This window comes from Netta rufina (assembly GCF_964035555.1).
Source record: "Netta rufina genome assembly, chromosome: 1".
Lineage (NCBI taxonomy): Eukaryota > Metazoa > Chordata > Aves > Anseriformes > Anatidae > Netta > Netta rufina.
In genome coordinates this window covers 150,115,415-150,133,187 of record NC_140123.1, presented here as the reverse complement: position 1 = coordinate 150,133,187, position 17,773 = coordinate 150,115,415, and the positions used below count along the sequence as shown (strand labels likewise).

Below are 17,773 nucleotides of genomic sequence, written 5' to 3'. Positions count from 1 at the left end.
AGTTATTGCATCGTGTCAGCTCACAAACCTCCCTGCTACTCTATTTCTGACTCCACAAAGCAGCCATATCCAGGGTATCCAGGTTTTTCCGGGAAGGGCTTAGCAGTGACATTCAGGCAGAAATCCAAACCTTCTCTCCTTCCAGGAGAGAAGGAGATGGAAGGTTCAAATTAATCCCTACTATCCTTCCAAAGAGTAAACAATTTTCCACTCTGAGAAAGCACTTCTGCAAGGGTAATGAGTATGCAATGAGACTGAGGAAATCAGAAACATCTTTTGAATGTCTTGCTTCATGTCAGCATCTGGGCTCTTGCTAATTTTGTTATGTTCCTGGAGCCCTTCTCCAGTGATGATTTTGTGACTGTTTCTCTTTAGTTATGGTTATCTGTGAGTGACACATTCACCCAAATGAGATGGCACAGAAGTGCTATGTAACAAAGAGCAGAGAGACTTTTGTCTGAGTGTCTGAAGTTTGCCAAGATCAAATAATGTTAAACAAATTTCAGCTTGTAATTATTTTCAGTGCCTCAAGCAAATTTTGGTGATGGAGATGAGATTAGAATACTATAGTGAAAACGTGGCTATTTTTCCAAACTTTGGACATTTTTGATTTGCAGGTCAAATGGTAGTCATCGAATCATAAAGGCTGCAAGGGCCCTCTGGAGATCAGCTAGTGTAAGCCCCTTGCTCAAAGCAGGGTCTGCTAGATCAGGCTGCCAAGGATTAGGACCAGATGGGTTTTGCATATCAGCAAGGATGGACACTCCATAGCCTATCTGGGTGACCTATTCCAGTATCTGATCACATTTACATTAAAATGAATTGTTTGTTGTTTGCATGTTGTTGTGTTTTTTGTTTGTTTTAGTTTAAACAGAATTTCCAGAATTTCAATTTGTACCCACGTCTTTTGTCCCGTCACTTGGATACCACTGAGAAGAAGCTGTCTCCATTTTCTCTACATCCTTCATGACATGTTTATACACCACGATAAGACCCTCCCTGAGCCTTCTCTTCTTGAGGCTAACCAACCCCAGCTCTCTTAGTCTCTGCTTATATCTTAGCTCTTCCACTTCCTTGATCATGTTAGTGGCCCTTTTCTGGACTCCTTATGGCCTTGTCTTTCTTACAGAGGAGAACTCAGAACTGGATCTACTGCTCCAGGTGTGGTCTCAGCTGCACTGTGCAGAGGAAAAGAAACACTTCTCCTGAGACTTAGTATAGAAAGGCTGTTCTTTGGACACATCTAGCCTTTGGGATAAAACAAGACACGGGAAAACGGGAATCACAGATAGGAAGAAACATGCCAAAGCCTTCTCTTTTATAAAGTATTATCCAGGCCTACCGTGTTTTGAAATAGAACTTAATATGATTATAAAACTGAGACATAATATAACCATACAGCAATAACAACAGCCAAAGAATAATGATATCAGCATCTTTGTAATACAGACATACATGTATTACATCAAGAAACAGATTTAATTGCATTTCCAATTAAAAAAAAAAACAACCAACCAACCACCACCAACAAAAACAAAACCAGCTAAGCTTAGGTTCATCCAAAATACACACCAAACAAACAAGACACTGGGAAGTGACTTACCCATGTTCTTCTCGATGGGGATAAACAGGTATCCGGTGTGTGACAGATGATGATGGTACGTGTGGACTTCTCATGCAGGGCAGCTGTTGGGTGTTTTCAGCAGGCGACCCAGCAGCTGTTGTCACAGTGTAGGTTAGTGACCACGTGTAGGATTGCATAGCCCCTACAGACAAACAAGCATGAAAGGAACACAGCTAAAATAGGCTGTCATTCACAGAGGCATTATGCTTTGAGACAGCTATTGGAAAATGACCTACTAAGCACTGATAATGGAAACAGCATCCAGCAAAGTGAACAAAACGGTCATGTCTGAGACATAAATAAAAGCAGAAATTATCAGCTGAAGTGCACAAAGATCCAGAGGTAAGAAACATATCCTGAATATCTCAGACTGCGAAATTTCAGCATGGCATTATAACTCAAGGCTATAATCTCTCAGAAAAACTGGGATGGGACTTAGTAATGGAGGACCACCAATGCTAATATTTCTTAGGCATGATGCACCAACCCCTGAGGTCCCTCTCACACAGAGTGAGCTGATGGTCTGTTTAGCTCACAGGCTGATCAGGCCTGGAGCAAAGCAGGAATTATGATCAGAACAATGAAGGACTGGAAGAAGATGGTTGTTATGCAAGAAATTTTCTTGGATCCTTTTGCAATTTGCCTCTCTATTCCACCCAACTAGGTACCAGCTTTTATAGAGGAAACACAGAGGTAGATCTCCAATTATAAATATATATATATATGGACAGAAATAGTCCAGCCATTTTCTTCCTGCCAATAATTTTTCTTTCATCTTTAGATGTGGCAGGGACTGATTTTTTTTTTTTTTTTTTTTTTTTTTTTGTATGTAGAGCATTTGTGGGAAAAGCAAAGCAAAGCAAAGAAGTGGGTTTTCCATTTTGGTTGAAAGGTGCTGAGTTTTTTAATCATCCTGATCCCTTCCAGGCAGGAACTCCAGATTCATGAGCCAGCTGCTGAGAAACCTTTGTCCTTTGCACACACCCCTTTCACTCAGGAGGCTGACAGATCCATTGTTCCAGTATAACACAGCTCTTGCTGGAGGTCATGACCATACTGGCTGAGATTACCCTGCAAATGAGGACCAGAACACTGAATTTAACCCAATCCGAACAGTAGTTTGGGGTCTCTGGGCACTCTTGACTCTTTTTCAGTAGCTAAAAGGAATTACAGGAGGTGACTCGTTTTTTCAGTGTGGATGCTAGGGACTTCCTGTAGCATGAAAGGGCCTAATTCCAAGAGGGAAATGGCTGTATTACCAGGTCCATGTATCCTCCATGGCTTCGTAGAATGAAAAGCTATCTCAGATGTGCATAATTTTCTCTCTGTGTGATTTTTATTTAGCAACATGAGATAAATATTTTTTTTTTTTTGGTAATGGGAAATGCTTAATTCTGAGTCTGACCAAGGCCATTCTGAGCTTCACAAGGCAAGATGTGATCTGGGGCTCTTATAGTAGAGACATCTTTGTATGCATTATGGCCAAGAACATTTGTGGTAGGCCTGTTTTCATGCCTGCTTTTTCTGTCACTGACTTTTGAATCTTCAGACTTTCACCTCTCCCCTTTTGAGCATGATGGAGATCTCTCAGACCAAAGCTGCAAAGCTATTTATGGATCCAGAAACAATTGAGCTGGTGCATCACTGCTACTGTGGCCATAAGCAGTCATGGTTCCTTGAGCTGTGGAAAAGTGTTTAAGAAAGTCAGCCTTCTCCAGAAAATACAGTTTATGTGGAGGGAGCCAAAACTTATGCAGTCACCAAATAGTTTCATTTGAAAACAAAGGAAGAACTGATTTGAAAATTTCAACATGTTGCAGGAAATTTTGGTGAAACATTTCAATTTCAAAAGGTCAGCATATTTCCCTAGTGTTATTTTCCAAAAGAAAATTTGAAACTTTGTTTCAAAACAGGCCAAAATTCAAACAGAAAGAAACAGAAAGGAAAAAAAAAAAAAAAAAAAAGAGAGAGAAAAGAAAGAAGAAGAAAAAAAATATTTATTTATAGTTAAAATTGCTGTTTTTCCCTTCACTTTTTAAATTCACCATAAAACAAAAGTTTTGCTTTGAACAATAAAAAGTTGCCCATCAAGACAAAAAAAAACCAACAAAACAAACAAACATAACTACTCATTACCTCCCTAGCTCTAATAAGAAGCAGTAACAGGGCCAAAATATCCTCTACATTTTACTGTATATGGTTAATTTGTCCATCCCCAGCCATTGTGGCAGCCTCCTTTCTTTTATTGAAAAACAGCAGTGATCTTATCTCGGTCTGAGGAAAATGAGTCAGTCCAGAACAGCAAGCTGTTTCTTGTACTCTCTGTGGAAAGTCAGGGTCCTTGGATGAAAGGATGTGGTCACTCCTGACCTTGAAGCCTAACTGGCAGCTACCTCTGTTCAATTTTGAAATAAATGTTTAGGTTGTAGCATACCTTGTGCCTGTCCAGACAACACAGAAATAAAGAATAGGCCTCACGCTGGAAGAGTTGTGAATATCTCTGTTTAATTCTCCTAACCAAGGATCGTCCCAGGTACTATCAGACAGTGCCTCACACAGCTGCTGTAGGAAACACTCGCTTTCTTTTGAATGTTGTGGATTAGAAACAAACATATGTTGGGCTTTACCCTGGATTTACAGAGTGACAGAATGCTGTTTGAACAGTTTTCTTAGGACAGTCTCAGGAATCTACAGTCGCCTCACTTCTCTGCCCTTGGAAGGCAAATGGAAGGGATGCCATTGTTTTCAGAGTGACCTAGTCACAAAGAGGGAGTGGAAGGCCTGAAGAAGACAACAGATTCAGAGACTTTGTGTATAGGTATGTATCAGGTCAGCCAGAATACTGCCAGCTTTATGATGGGTGGAAAAGAAGAAATAAGATAAATCACAGATTTTAATAGTTAGCTTTCTAATACCCATCTATGTCTCAGGCCTGTATGGTTCATTTCCTCAGCTGGCTGCAGAACTGAACTTCAGGAGATGAAGTCTCTGTTAGATATGACTGAACCCAACTGAACTGCATTCTGAAATAAGCAAAAACAATAGCAGTTGAGCAACATTTTGTTCTGCTTTTTGTTTTGAACATGCAGGGTTTGATTAAAATAGGGAAGTTCATTTATTATCACTCCTTTCTCTTTTCTCTTTTAAAGATAAATTTGATTTTCAGGATACTAACTGAGAAACCATGTGAGCTCTAGTGGAGCCAAATAAAAATGGAACAGTCCAACAAGAGAGCTGCTGTCATTAGTACTATATCAGTGCAAAAAGAATCAAAAGTTACTTCATGATGCTGCATTTTATATCTGCTGTATGCTGGAGAAAATGTCCACCCAGATACAAGCAAGATACTCACAGCACTGTGTATTACATCTGATAGTACGCACCACTGTCAACCTCAAGTTACCAAAAATCATGAGTCAGACCCCCATTCTGGTTCAACTATCACATTTTAAAAAATCCCCAAACCTTCCACTGGAAAGGGAAGAACCACCTTTTGAAACTGGAAGCTGACTTTTATGAGCAGTTATGAGAATTAAGCTCTTATTCTTGAACAAGACCTGATATTCTCATATATTCATATGAGTCCAGGAGCTGGAACTTCACAAAAATACAGAATGTCATTGTATTCAGACACATAAATATGAGAGATGGTAGCTCTGTGCAAGTACCTTCTACTGCAGATTCTCAAATTTTATCACCTAGCCCAGACCTGGAAAAATACTGACCTTAAATGACCTGAAAATTTATTTCAGACATACGTTTATTGAAACTAAATGGTAAACTGCATGGATTAGTTGACTATTGTATTAGGAACTACCTACAATTCAGAGTTCATTTCAGGTTGTCCAAAAAACATTTCATTAGCAAATAAGTAATCAGCTTCAAAAGGGGCTTTAAAGGAGAATAGTATAGTCTGCCATATAGCTTTCACTTTTATTACAATATTGTTGCAGTTTGAACAATCATTAATCTGGCCATTGTGATTTAGAAAGGACAGAGACTAATTATCCTTTTAAATGTCTAGTAACTTAACAGAAAGTTTTAAATAAAATGTTAGCTGAGCCATGCCAGATGTTCTAATGCAGAATGCTACATATAGGATTTACCCTTCTTTTGCTTAGTATCATGCAATTGCAACGGTTTAGTTTGCTGGTTTTGTGCTGACCATTGAGTGAAGGCAAAAAGGCTAAAATACAAGTTTAATAGTTAACTTTTATTGCTAATGCCACAAGCAAAAAAAAGTTAATGATGCCTTAAATTAGGGAATTGAGAGCTAGAGATAACCAGTGGGACTAATTCTCAAGATTTGCAAAGCATTTTCAGAGTTTTATATTTACCTCATAAAAGATGTTTAAGAAAATCAATAGAGTTCTTTAAATGTGTCTCTCCAGAACAGAGGTTCCTGTTCCAAAATATTCTATATACAAATTCCACAAATCTGTACGTGGAATAGTTTAATTATATATAATGCATCTTCAGCGCTCCCATTTTTAAATATAGCAATTTCCTATAGCTGATCTGTGGTTGTATTACTGCATGTGAATGAACTCTGCGTTCCATAGTGTAACGGTGAGCAAACTGAAAAGGTGATTAGTTCGTCTATGTGATAAACATGGGAAATTAAGGTATTTCCCAAATTAAGACCAGAAAATATCCACACACTTGTATATAATCTTACTAATCTTAAAGTTAAAAAAAAAAGTAATTAATTAGTAATTAAGTAATTGAAAGTAAAACAAAAAAGTACTTAATCTTAATCTATACACTTGTATATAATCTTAACTAGACTACTTCTGGCATTGATAAATTTGGCTTGTGCTAGGCAAAGATGACTTTCATGTTGGCAAAAGTGAGACTGCACCAGCCCTTAAGAATAAAACCCAACCTAAGTGAACAAAGGATTTTAAAACAACCTAAAATTGAGAAGCTGGAAAAAAGAGACCTAAATTAATCAGAAATAGCTTTCTTGCCTAAGAAGTTCTGCTATGGGAACAACTATGTCAAGTTCTACTGCCTGTAATGTGGGAGCAGGTCCTTCAACCACTGCACCCAAGTGATCCTGTTTCTGGCTTGAGACCTCACACCAGCAGACCTTGGCCTTGCCAGGACAAACAAAATGAGAGAGAGAGAAAGAGAGAATAAAATAGACTATAACAAAATAAGATACATCATGAAAACAAAAAGGAATCATATTTGTAATGTTTGTGTGAGTCCATTCCCTTGGTTTATTAGTGGTATTCAAGCAGGATTCACCTAAGACTCACGCAGTTCCCAGGTCTGCCCTGATCTGGGCTTAAGTCAAGCACGCAGGCTGGAAGCTCAGACATCCAACAGTTGGCTGTCATTTAAGTGTAGAATAAGATGTGGGTTAATAGCTCTGATAGCCATATAGAGTTACAGTCTCTGCAGCCTGAACAGAAGTCTCTCAAATCTTCATTGCTGTCACTGTCACTGGAGAGCATGCAATTTCCAACTTTTCAATCTTTTACTATTGGGTAAAGTTCCGCATCATTGTAAGGCTTGGTTGCAACATCATGATGATCCCATTGGGCCACAATGGCCACAGGGCAAGTTACTCACAAACTCATCATTTCAAGATTCAAACATACACACCACCTCCAGCATTGCCTGATCCAAAGCAGTGAGTTCACTTGCCATATGTCTAGGAATCATATGGCTCTATTGTCTATCTGTTCTGGGGTTAATATCATCCTTTTTCCTTCCTAAATGTACTATAGTCTCCAACAGTGAGAAAACCTTAAGTTTCCATGTAGAGATAAATGTTCTTAAAACACTTTCCACCACAACTATGCATTGTGCTTCCCATGGTGCCTTTTAAAACATGACAAACATTTGTCAGAAAGATTTATTAGTCCTTTGGCAACTGCCAAATTCTCTAGTGTGGTAAATCATCACTTTCTGACATTCTTTCAAGAAGGTTTTGTAACTTTTCTAATACGTCACAAAAGTGATAGCTTCCACATTCTGATTATACACCCATTTCACCAAAGAGCAGCAAAGCTGGAGTTTTACTGCCTGGAATGCCTTCTGAAAGTCATTCACATTTCTGCCTTTCTTAGCTCATTTTAATGAATTAAGAAAACACAGCCTTTTGTCATATAGATGGACTGTCTTGCCCAAATCCAAAAGATGGAGCTTTACATTAGGGTACAGAGGATTGTATGTACCCCATACATACAGACCAATCAACAAACCATGTGTGTGCATGCTTTTGCATTTAGGTAATTTTCTGGTAATCCTACCCACAAGTTGAATATCCTTAAGCACAAATTTTTTAATCTTTGGTCCCACCTGAATACAAGCAGTTCATGAGCTGCAATAACAGAGTATGTAACTGAAAATAGGTTTCAAGCATCCAATTCCTAATGTCTAATGTTTAAAGTCACCAACAATGTGTAAAGCATTCCCAAGAGAAACTTGTGCAGATATTTAAGAATGTTAGGGTCTCAAATATATTGAAAGATATCCAATTCCCATTTTACCCACTGGGAATTATGTGGTTCAGAGACTGATTGCCCTTAAAGTCATTGAAGATGCTCAAAAGTGCTATATTCATAATTTTTTTTTTTTTATCAGGGCATTACTAGAAATATGATCGATTGAACTGATTTTAAAAACACTTAGAAATACAGAGACAGGTCTGTTCTGAAGGCCTTGGTAACAGAACAGATTCTGATCTGCTGAGGTCTTGGATCTCCTGTTAGGTCTTTGGACCCCAAGTGTCAGATCCTGTTCCTGTAAAACTGCACACAATATTTAGATACACTGAGAAAGCATAACTGATACTTTAAACAGACTTCTGCTTGGAAAGGCTTCTTATCCCTTGAAAGCCAGCACGTTGTGTTGGTTTAATTTCAGGTGACTGAGTGCAAAACCCATCTTCAAGCAGATCCAGCTGCCATAAGCCCACCTACCTGTTGTAGCTGCTATGCCACCATACTCTGGGGACTGATTGCTGACAGGCGAGGGGGCAGAGGGCACTTCCACAGAGGTGACAGATTTAGCTGGGGAGAACGGCACTGGGGAGGGAGTTGGAGGAGCCGGTTCACTCAGAATAATTTCTTCTCGTATTTCTGCTGCAGGGTGAGAGAAAAACCACCAAACAAACACTGTTAAAAGTGAAGTCAAAGAACACCGAGGAACTAAAAAAATTATGTGAGCAGTTAGTGCTTTTTTTTATGCTATATTTCATGAAATTCATTGCAGGACTAACACAGATCTTTGAAAGAAGTACTTCTATAACATTTAGCATTGCCGCCATCAGTTTACCATCACAAGACCTCTTATAGGAACGTGATATTTTTGCTAATGTACAGGTAGGAAATTTGTGCACAGGCAGCTTAAGGTTTATATCCCCATGACTAAGAGATTTAACTTGCCAAAAATAAGGGAAATGCAAGGAAGGAAGCTGACTGAAGACTTCTCATTATCAGGGGCATCCCTGAGCAGAGAGACTAGAGGCAGTCTCTGTTCTGGCAAGTCAGTGCAGAGTAAGTAGAGCAGGGCTGGGAGTTTGCCTCTGTACAGGAACTCAGAACTTAAATGTATGAGAAATCATGGCTTCCCCCTCCTCCCCCATTTGCTCACTTCTCCCATCTCTCCCTTTTAAGTTTACACTGGTACAAATCCACTGGTATGAGTGAATTTATTTAGTGTAAAACTAGGGTGAGAGGGAGAGAATCAAGACCGGGTGATCATCTCACTGACGTGTGATGGTGCATTTCCTCTGAAATGTAAAACAGATTAACTGATGTAAAAGGTTTGGTACAAAAATCCCTTACTGAAACACCAAGTTTGTACTTAGGAATAGTATTTCAGACATCCAGAGTTACATCAAGAAGCATGCAGGCCTCTTTTACAGTGTATTAACTAGGGAGGACCCTCTCATAAATGGCTTATTTCAAATCATGATGGAACCAAAAAAACAACACTTTGCTCATAGACAGACCTCACTGGGTTACATAAAGATAGAGAAATAACCTTACATAGAAAACAGTGAATACAGTGGAATAAAACAACAAAAGATGAATAAAATAACAAACTCACCTGTGCTTCCTTCTCCTTTCATTGCCCTCATTAGCTCATTAGCTCTCTCCTGACAATGGAGTGATTCTAGCAGGTACAATACGTAGTCATCAAACATCAAGTGAATAAGGTGAAAAGACCCTGGTAGTAAAGTGAACAAACAAAAAAGCCATTGACTGTCTCAATATGCTAATTAAACCAATGATTACCCTATTCAACACAAAAGGCACTGAGTAGGACTGCCTCAACATAGTACTGCCACTGAAATGCGTCTCTTACTCAAGATAAGTCAGGTCAAAGCATACCTGGGCAGTAACAGACTGTTCCCTCCTGCACTTACACAGGCAGGCTTATATGACCAACTGTTGTACTTTAGGGTGCAAGGAGGCTGCCTAACTGAGAGCTGGCACTTGATGGAGTCTTCTTTTCCAACATAAGCATTGAACAATTTAGATGGTTATACTACAGGTGGAATTATCTTAAGTGCCAGAAGTAGAATCCTGAATTGGCTGTCTTAGTGACACATTCTGGTAAAAATTTTCTGCACTACCTGTGTCATTGGACAAAGAAATGAGACTAATCAACGGGAAGGTAGAAACATCCTTCCAGATCTCCTGGTGATATATCCAATGCATTGCCTGTACTGGATGAGACACCCTTTAACTGTTAATCATAGAGGCATTAGTAGCAATTGTGGATATCTTAAAGACAAAAACTTGTGCCAAAGGTTTGCCCTGTCATACTTCTCTTACTACATTATCTTTTCCTAATTACAAGTTTGAGTCATATCAGCAGCATAACATTTGTCCTGTTTCTGTGCTTTCCTCCAAAGATGCCATGGATTTTATCTTTCTTAACTGCCACAACAGGAGTGTGAAAAAAGGGACTAAAAAGAAAAAGTATGGCCAAAACAAAACGTGGCGGATGGAGTCAAAGAATATTTAGAAAATTAATAGTAAAAATACACCATGTTCATAGTTATCTACCACAAATCCTCAAGTAAGACCTGAGCACAGATGGAGAACTTGCTAAAGTTATTAGGAGGAAGGTAAGGACTAGAGTAATAGGAATAAATTTTAATAGCACACCCTAAGAAGTTCTGTCCTCTGAGATTTATAGAAAAACTTTCTTAAGTTTCTCAGTTACAAATGTTTAAGGACAGAAGAAGTAGTTTGAAAGGCCCTATACCCCTATACAATTCTAGCTGGCAATTCAGCTTTCAAAGCAACTCGGAGCACATTCTTTTTCTTTGTGACCTGGATGGTCTTTGTGTTTCATTCTCTCACTCCACGCCTGCATGGCTTCTGTCGTCACTGATACGAGCAGAGCACACACACTGGGAGGAGAACACGAGCCTTTGTGTTCTTGGACGAGGCAGCACAGAAAAAGGACATTCATGATTGCAACACCTTTGCTAGGAGGAGGAAATCTTTGACTGTTGGTGAACCTGAAGCATTCTTTTTTTTCTTATTACTTTCACATATCTATGCAAATCAAAATGGTAACATGTTTCCCCAGCTTCACAAGGATAAATAGTGAAGATCCTCTCCTAACTACTGCAGAGATTTTGTTCTGGAAATCTTTGTGGCTAAAAGACTTGTTAAATAAAATCATATTTAATCTAGCAGTCTTTATAAAGACAGCAGACCTTTCTGATCACCCCTCTGCCCTAGGATTTCCCCAGTGCAACAGCAGACTTTCAAGAATCTTCACAAAAAGCCTTTTCTGCCTTCAGTTTTTCAGTGGGAGGTCTCTAATAGCTTTAGTGCAGTTATTACTGGTAAGCATTTCCAAGGTAAGAAAATAATGCCTAAAGGCTGCCAAACTTCACATGGTGGTACAAGGCTTGGGTTATTTGGTGTTTCTCATCAAACTCCTTGCTCATCTTTCATTTAAAAATGAAAGTAAAAGAAAGTTGCTTGTAGTTTCATAAAAAACATCAGTGTGAGCTCTGAACACTAATATGCTAGCAGGCAAATGACAAGAATTCCATGTTTGCTATTAAAAAAGTCTTTGTTTTGCAGGGGGGTCTAATCTTCAAAGTCTAGTTTGAGGACTTGGGGTTGGCAATACTGAATGCAGTATTTAAAAACACTCCAGTGCCCTTGTCACTCTTTTGAATTTCTCTCTTCCTCTCCTATTATTCCTTCCACTGTGTATTTTTAAACTCTGTACAGAGTTTTCAAGCCCAGACTTTGTGTGAAAGACACTGGACAAACAAGTTGTTGGTGCTGAATGAATGCAATATTTTTACATTTTTATATGAGTCAAATGTAACGTAAGCTGTAGACTGAAACCAATATCAGGGCATGCATTTCAGCTACACAGTGAATAGCTATTCAGCACGATGTACAGTTATTTATTCTGTGTTTGCAAGCTACTGTTATTCACATGAAACTGTTTAGCTCTTTCAAGTATATCTTTAAGTACTGAAAAGGATCCAGCTGTGGCTGGTAAAGCTCACACTGCTTTAGGAAGAGGTAAGAAGTCATTCAAGAGACTGTAGTTACAATAATAATAAATAGTGTTTGGCTCTAATTTTCAGAAGGAGTTAACCGAAATCATGGCAATGATTACCCAGTTAATATACAGTAACAGTCAACATCTATTAACAGATACAGCAATTATGTATAAGTAGCAAAAGACCAGTGAGATTTGCAGATCTAGAGAAAATCATGGAACTTCTATTACTAATTAGTTACTTTTACACACTGGATGCATTACTCAAACATTACCACCAACTGTGCCTTTGATATTCATAGAGAGGGAGACAGAGAGGGAGAGGGAGGAGCTTCTTTCTGCCAGGGAGTGTTTCAACCTTCCCGTATCACCATGCTTAAAAGCTCTGCAGAATTAAATCTCTGTGCTAGCCAGTCCAGTGCCAGATATTCCTCTAATCAAATTCCCCTATCATATAATTCAAAGATAAAAATATACTGTCTTGCATATGTAAAGATCACAGTGTGTAACATATTATTTTATCATTATTATAAATAACACTGTCAGCATCTATTTATTGAGGTGAGCATCTACAGTCTACGTATTGCCCTAAGTGGAAAAAAATCCATAAAAATCAGTTCTCTGAAACTGTTATGTAGTAAAATGGTAAATGTAGTAAATTTACAGTATAGTGAAAATGCAAAACTTTTCATCTAAGAACAAAGGTATATAGTTATGTAACTAAGAGTACACCTGTGTCTGTTTCTCTCCACAGAACTCACCTAAATTCATACGTTGTAAAATGCTACAAGGAACTGTGTTACAATAAGCACAGCAGAATTATTCTAGCTCTGAGCTATGTACATTCAGGGGCTATTCTCTTGGAACTTGCTGGACTCTTATTCATGAACAATAAGTCAAATGGCCTCGCAATGAAAGTATAGCAGCATTAATACTAATGAGTATAGTTTTACATCTGTGGCTAAATAACGTTTGGTTCATTTCTGGGGAAATAAGGTAGGGATAACCCCAGGCTTCTCCCTGCTAGGATGAGGACATGATATTGTTACCAGTCTCCCCTCTGAAAACCTGAAGGGTCAGAGCTCCTTCTGCCTCCACTGGAGTTGGACCTGAGCAGGGGGTACACCACTCTGCAGAAATAAGGGTTAGAACAGGGACTGAGCTTGTCATGTCCCGTCAGCTCCCAGGAAAGAACCTCCCTAGCATGCTGCAGACCACTGTGGTTCAACAAATGGTTAAGTGGTTTGTAGGAAGCAAAAGAGTTTCAACAGGAAAGGTGACAAAATCCTCCCACTGGACAATTCCTCTAGACCTGTGGTTAGAAATCTTTCTCTGGCAGTGATTAGCACCAGCTCAGGACTCTTCTGAGGCTATTTATTTTAATAAACTCTTGCTTTGGCTACCAAATTAGAGAGCTGTTATTGGCCCAGTTCTAATTGTAACACCAAATACCCATGAAAAACACTGGTCATTTAGGACCAGTGCATTTTTTCCTTGCCTGTGATGACATATAAATGTACTAATGTTCAAAGATGTCTGTCTATAGAAGGGGAATTCTGCATTTGTACACGCAGTTATACTCATCGATGCAAAAAGCCAAAACAAACAAAAAACCCCACAAACATAGCTGAGCAGTTAAATTTCTCAAAAATCAAGCCAAATTCATGAGAGAGAGAACAGGTAAGTTATTTTGGTAGATCTTATATGTTACATTGCAGTGGGTCCCAAACTCAAATGAATAATTCTGTCTTCACATTTTCTACATGCATGGCAAGTTCATGAATGTTTCTGTTAATAAGTGAAAAATCACAACTGAGAATCGCTGCACAGGTCTTTCAGACAACTGGTGGCTTGATAACTATTTTGGGAATCCCTGTTTGGTTAAAGATGTTTTTATTACTGACGCCTTCAAACAGCAAATACTTGATTAGGTTACCAATGTATCCTGAGTAGGAATAAAAATAATGTTGTAATGTGCAATTCAGTAGCAATAACATATCCTTAGGGACACTTTAATGTCAGCATTTCATGACTTCAGCAGTATAACCTAAATACTGTACTAATGCAAGATGGTTTTTTCATTTGTTGACCGCTGGTAAATTTCAAAGGTTTGGGTTTATGTCTACAGAGAGAAGTGTAGCAACCCAAAGTGCTGGAACACAAAATTCAACATTTGCTCAACATTCATGCAAAGGGATTTTTGAACGTTGTCAGAAAGATTCTGTGTTAAGCACTATCAGCTACTTTTATGCCCATGAGGAAAGAAAAGCTGCAATGACTCAAGGAGAAAATGAGTCCTAGAAGAGGTTCAGAATAGATGTGACCAGGATAACAATGCTGAAAACACAATCAAGCAGATGAAAACTGTGATCACCCTGAGGATGCTCACTAACCTTATGTGTAACTGTGACTGACCAATACCTGCTTAACAAATTCTTTACAGTGGAGAAACTAAGGAAAGTAGTTTCAGATCGAAATATAAATATGGATTCTACTGAGTTCCTATTTGTGATGATAACTGAATACCATCTAATGACATAAAGGACATCAAAACTCATCTGGCAGAAAAATGAGCTTGCAATTGTTCAGTACAGTGCCTTTATAAGTTAATTGATATTAATCTTCTACTAACTTATCCTGACAAATATACATTTATAAAAAATATCCCGCATACAAAACCTGGTTGCACATGACTGCAAAAGTTTGCAGTCATAACACAACAGCCCATTTTCAGTCACTTCTGCTTTTAACAGATTTTAAACTGTTTATTATTATTATTTAACTGATGCAGATTGTATCCCAGGACTCAAGGTAAAGCTTTGAAACTGTATAGAAAACAGCCTGCATTTTCATTACAAAAGTCTATCATCTTTCCATCCCAACTGAAATCCAGCAGAATGGAAGGCAATCTGTCCAGGGGAAAGAAACATGATCAGTCAGCCAAATCTAGTTTAAGAAGCTTTTAAGCCACTTCAGCGCAAAGTCTTAGCATAACATGGTCACAGTGGTTTGAGTAACCTGGCTGACTTTGCACTGAAGTGCATTAAGGAATGCCCCCATAATCGACTCCTCCAGCTGACCTGTGACTGATATCTCCAGCGACTGGTATCTCCAGCTATTGGCTAACAATAAACAGAAGGAAGTAGTAATGTTTTCAGCTCCTCTGGCTAGATTTCGAAGAAAGACATCTATCTGAGTATTATTTCCACATGTGAGTAGCCCTGCCTCTTTTCGAATAGAGCCCTGGACAGGCGAAAACTGGAATGTTTTCATTTCACTTGAACTCTACATTACAAGCCAGGATTTAGTGGTTTTTTTTTTTTTTTTTTTTTTTTTGTGTGTGTGTGTGTGTTTTTTTTTTTTTGTTTTGTTTTTTGTTTTTGTTTTTGTTTTGTCTGTGACATGTAATTATTACAACAAAATGAAAGTACCAAAGCTGGGTGCACTGTGCAAAGTCATGTCCCGAATCACTCGAGTGCCAAAACAGGACCACATCAGGAGGAACTGCTGAGCTACTTTCTTCAAAGAGCCTTGTCTCTTGGCAGCTACCTGCAAGAAAACAGATATATCTAACACAGAGAAACTTATTTCCACTACCTGATACAGCTGGGTGATGTATCTGTCTTTTTTTAAACTGAAACACTTACCAATACCTTTGCACTAAAATAAACACCAAAAAATCAAAAAAATACACACAGAAAGACAACTTGCAGCTGTATATAAGCTTCAGAAAGTGGAAAATACAAAGAATTATCCAAAACCAAGACAGAATTTACTTTATAAAATGAGGCAAGGACTGCCAAAAATTGCCCCAATCTTCATCTTAAACTAATTACTTACACGATCATTCATAGTCAAGGAAGTAATGTATAATCAAAGTGCTTGGTCTATGCTGAAAACATACATTAAAGTTTACTATTAATTTTTTTTTTTGTTCCTTCATGTTTTTATTTTTGTGAATACACATAATCATTTTACAAGCAAAAATAATTCCCAGAAAGCAGACCTCAGGCATCAGCTCCTCAAAGTTTACTTCATAGAGTCACATGCAAGTTAAAGAATTAGGTTTATACCATGAATTAATGAAATTCATGCCAAATTCTTCATGAAATTCAGACAATTATCGTCAGAATTTCGAATTGCATTCCACTAATTAAAGAAAAGTACTCCAAAACTATCAAAATATTTCAAGTAATCTGGGGAAGTGTCTGTTGTGTATGGTATGATATTTTTCAGCAGGGGGAGAGGCAACGTATTTAAACATGGATTTTTATTTATTAGTTCTAACAGCAAAATCTGGAATGAAGAGTGTAATTGTAATGGAACATGCTAATATAGACAATAGTTAGCAACAGAAGTTTAAATAGTTGGTCATATAGTTACATAGTCTATGTAACATAATGATGATGCATGATCACTTTTGAAAATTTTCTTAAAAGATTTGTTAGTAGGTTTTTTCATCCAGTTAAGCTAAAATGTATAACCCAAATCAACTCAAAAAGCAATATAAATACGTTCTTGAATGATAATCTAGACATTCTTTACTTTTGAGTGCACATAAATGAATTAGTTGGCCTAAATATTCTTTTCAGTAAGACTTTAAAAGGACAAGCTAGATTATCATTTCCATTTGCACCACATAGTTAGAATGGCTCTGAACTCATCCCTCCATACCCTTGAAATATTGATTTGATTGGAAAGCTTGGCCCTATTCCATTCTTGAATACCATCTTTTGGGTTGGATAGACAAGCACAATGAACCAAAATCCTGAATGTGAACAGTTCTCATATTCAGCATGAAAAATGGCAAGATTTTGTCCACTGCTGCTTTACTCCTGCATATTACTGTGCTTGGCTTTCTCTTCTATTTATTTATTTATCTTTATTATTTTTTTCTAATAATCTATGACCTGAATAGAGCTCATAAAGTACATCACTGACTCAGGTCCTTACTCCTTACCAACCTTTACAACACATCTGTCCACCATGGAATCCAGCCACTCAATGTACGACTCGATGGGGGACTGCTCCTCCAGAAGGTGATCAAACTCCTGATACACTGGCAGACAAAGGAAAAAACAGCCCACTTCAGTACTTGGATCCCATTTAGAACAAAAGAAAAACAAAATACAAAAAGCTGCCAATAACAACAACAAAAAAAAGTTATTTATATATATATTTTTTTAATGGATTGCTTAGCTAAAACACATATCTTCCTCGGTGCTGACCTAGTAATCTTTCTTGGTTTCCATCTTGCTTCTGCTGAAAATGATAGTCATTAGAAGTGGTATTTAAGTGTGAGCAAATCAGGACCTATTGTTTAAAATTCTTTTTTTGATTTCAGCTTCAGCTGTCTGTGGTGCCCGGAAGTGAAACAGTTATGGTGTTTGCTACGAAGAGTGTGAAGCTAGGCCTTGACCCTGGTGATGAAAAAAGGTCATGCATGAAATTGATTTAGAAATGCATAAAGAATCTTCTAAGCGTCAAGTGGATGAGTATTGTTGATAGTGCTCTCTTCTGTATAAAGCTTTAGTTGCAAAAACATGATTTAACTGCTGCAAATCATCTATTTGCAATGCCAGACACACACACAAAGAAGTGCCATAAACTTCTACTTCTTCAAAACAAATTGCTACCAATGCA

At 38.0% G+C, this 17,773-nt stretch overlaps 1 protein-coding gene across 1 annotated transcript in view; it reads right to left on the bottom strand.

Annotated features, from left to right (window-relative positions):
- Positions 1–17,773, bottom strand: part of RFX4 (regulatory factor X4) — a gene marked incomplete at both ends in the record, with an annotated part of 91,727 nt that overhangs the window by 17,809 nt on the left and 56,145 nt on the right. The window contains 5 exons of the mRNA XM_084290303.1: positions 1,604–1,766; positions 8,560–8,721; positions 9,692–9,811; positions 15,562–15,675; positions 17,091–17,189. Coding sequence (XP_084146429.1) covers positions 1,604–1,766; positions 8,560–8,721; positions 9,692–9,811; positions 15,562–15,675; positions 17,091–17,189 — 658 coding nt within the window. The remainder of the gene's footprint in view (positions 1–1,603; positions 1,767–8,559; positions 8,722–9,691; positions 9,812–15,561; positions 15,676–17,090; positions 17,190–17,773) is intronic.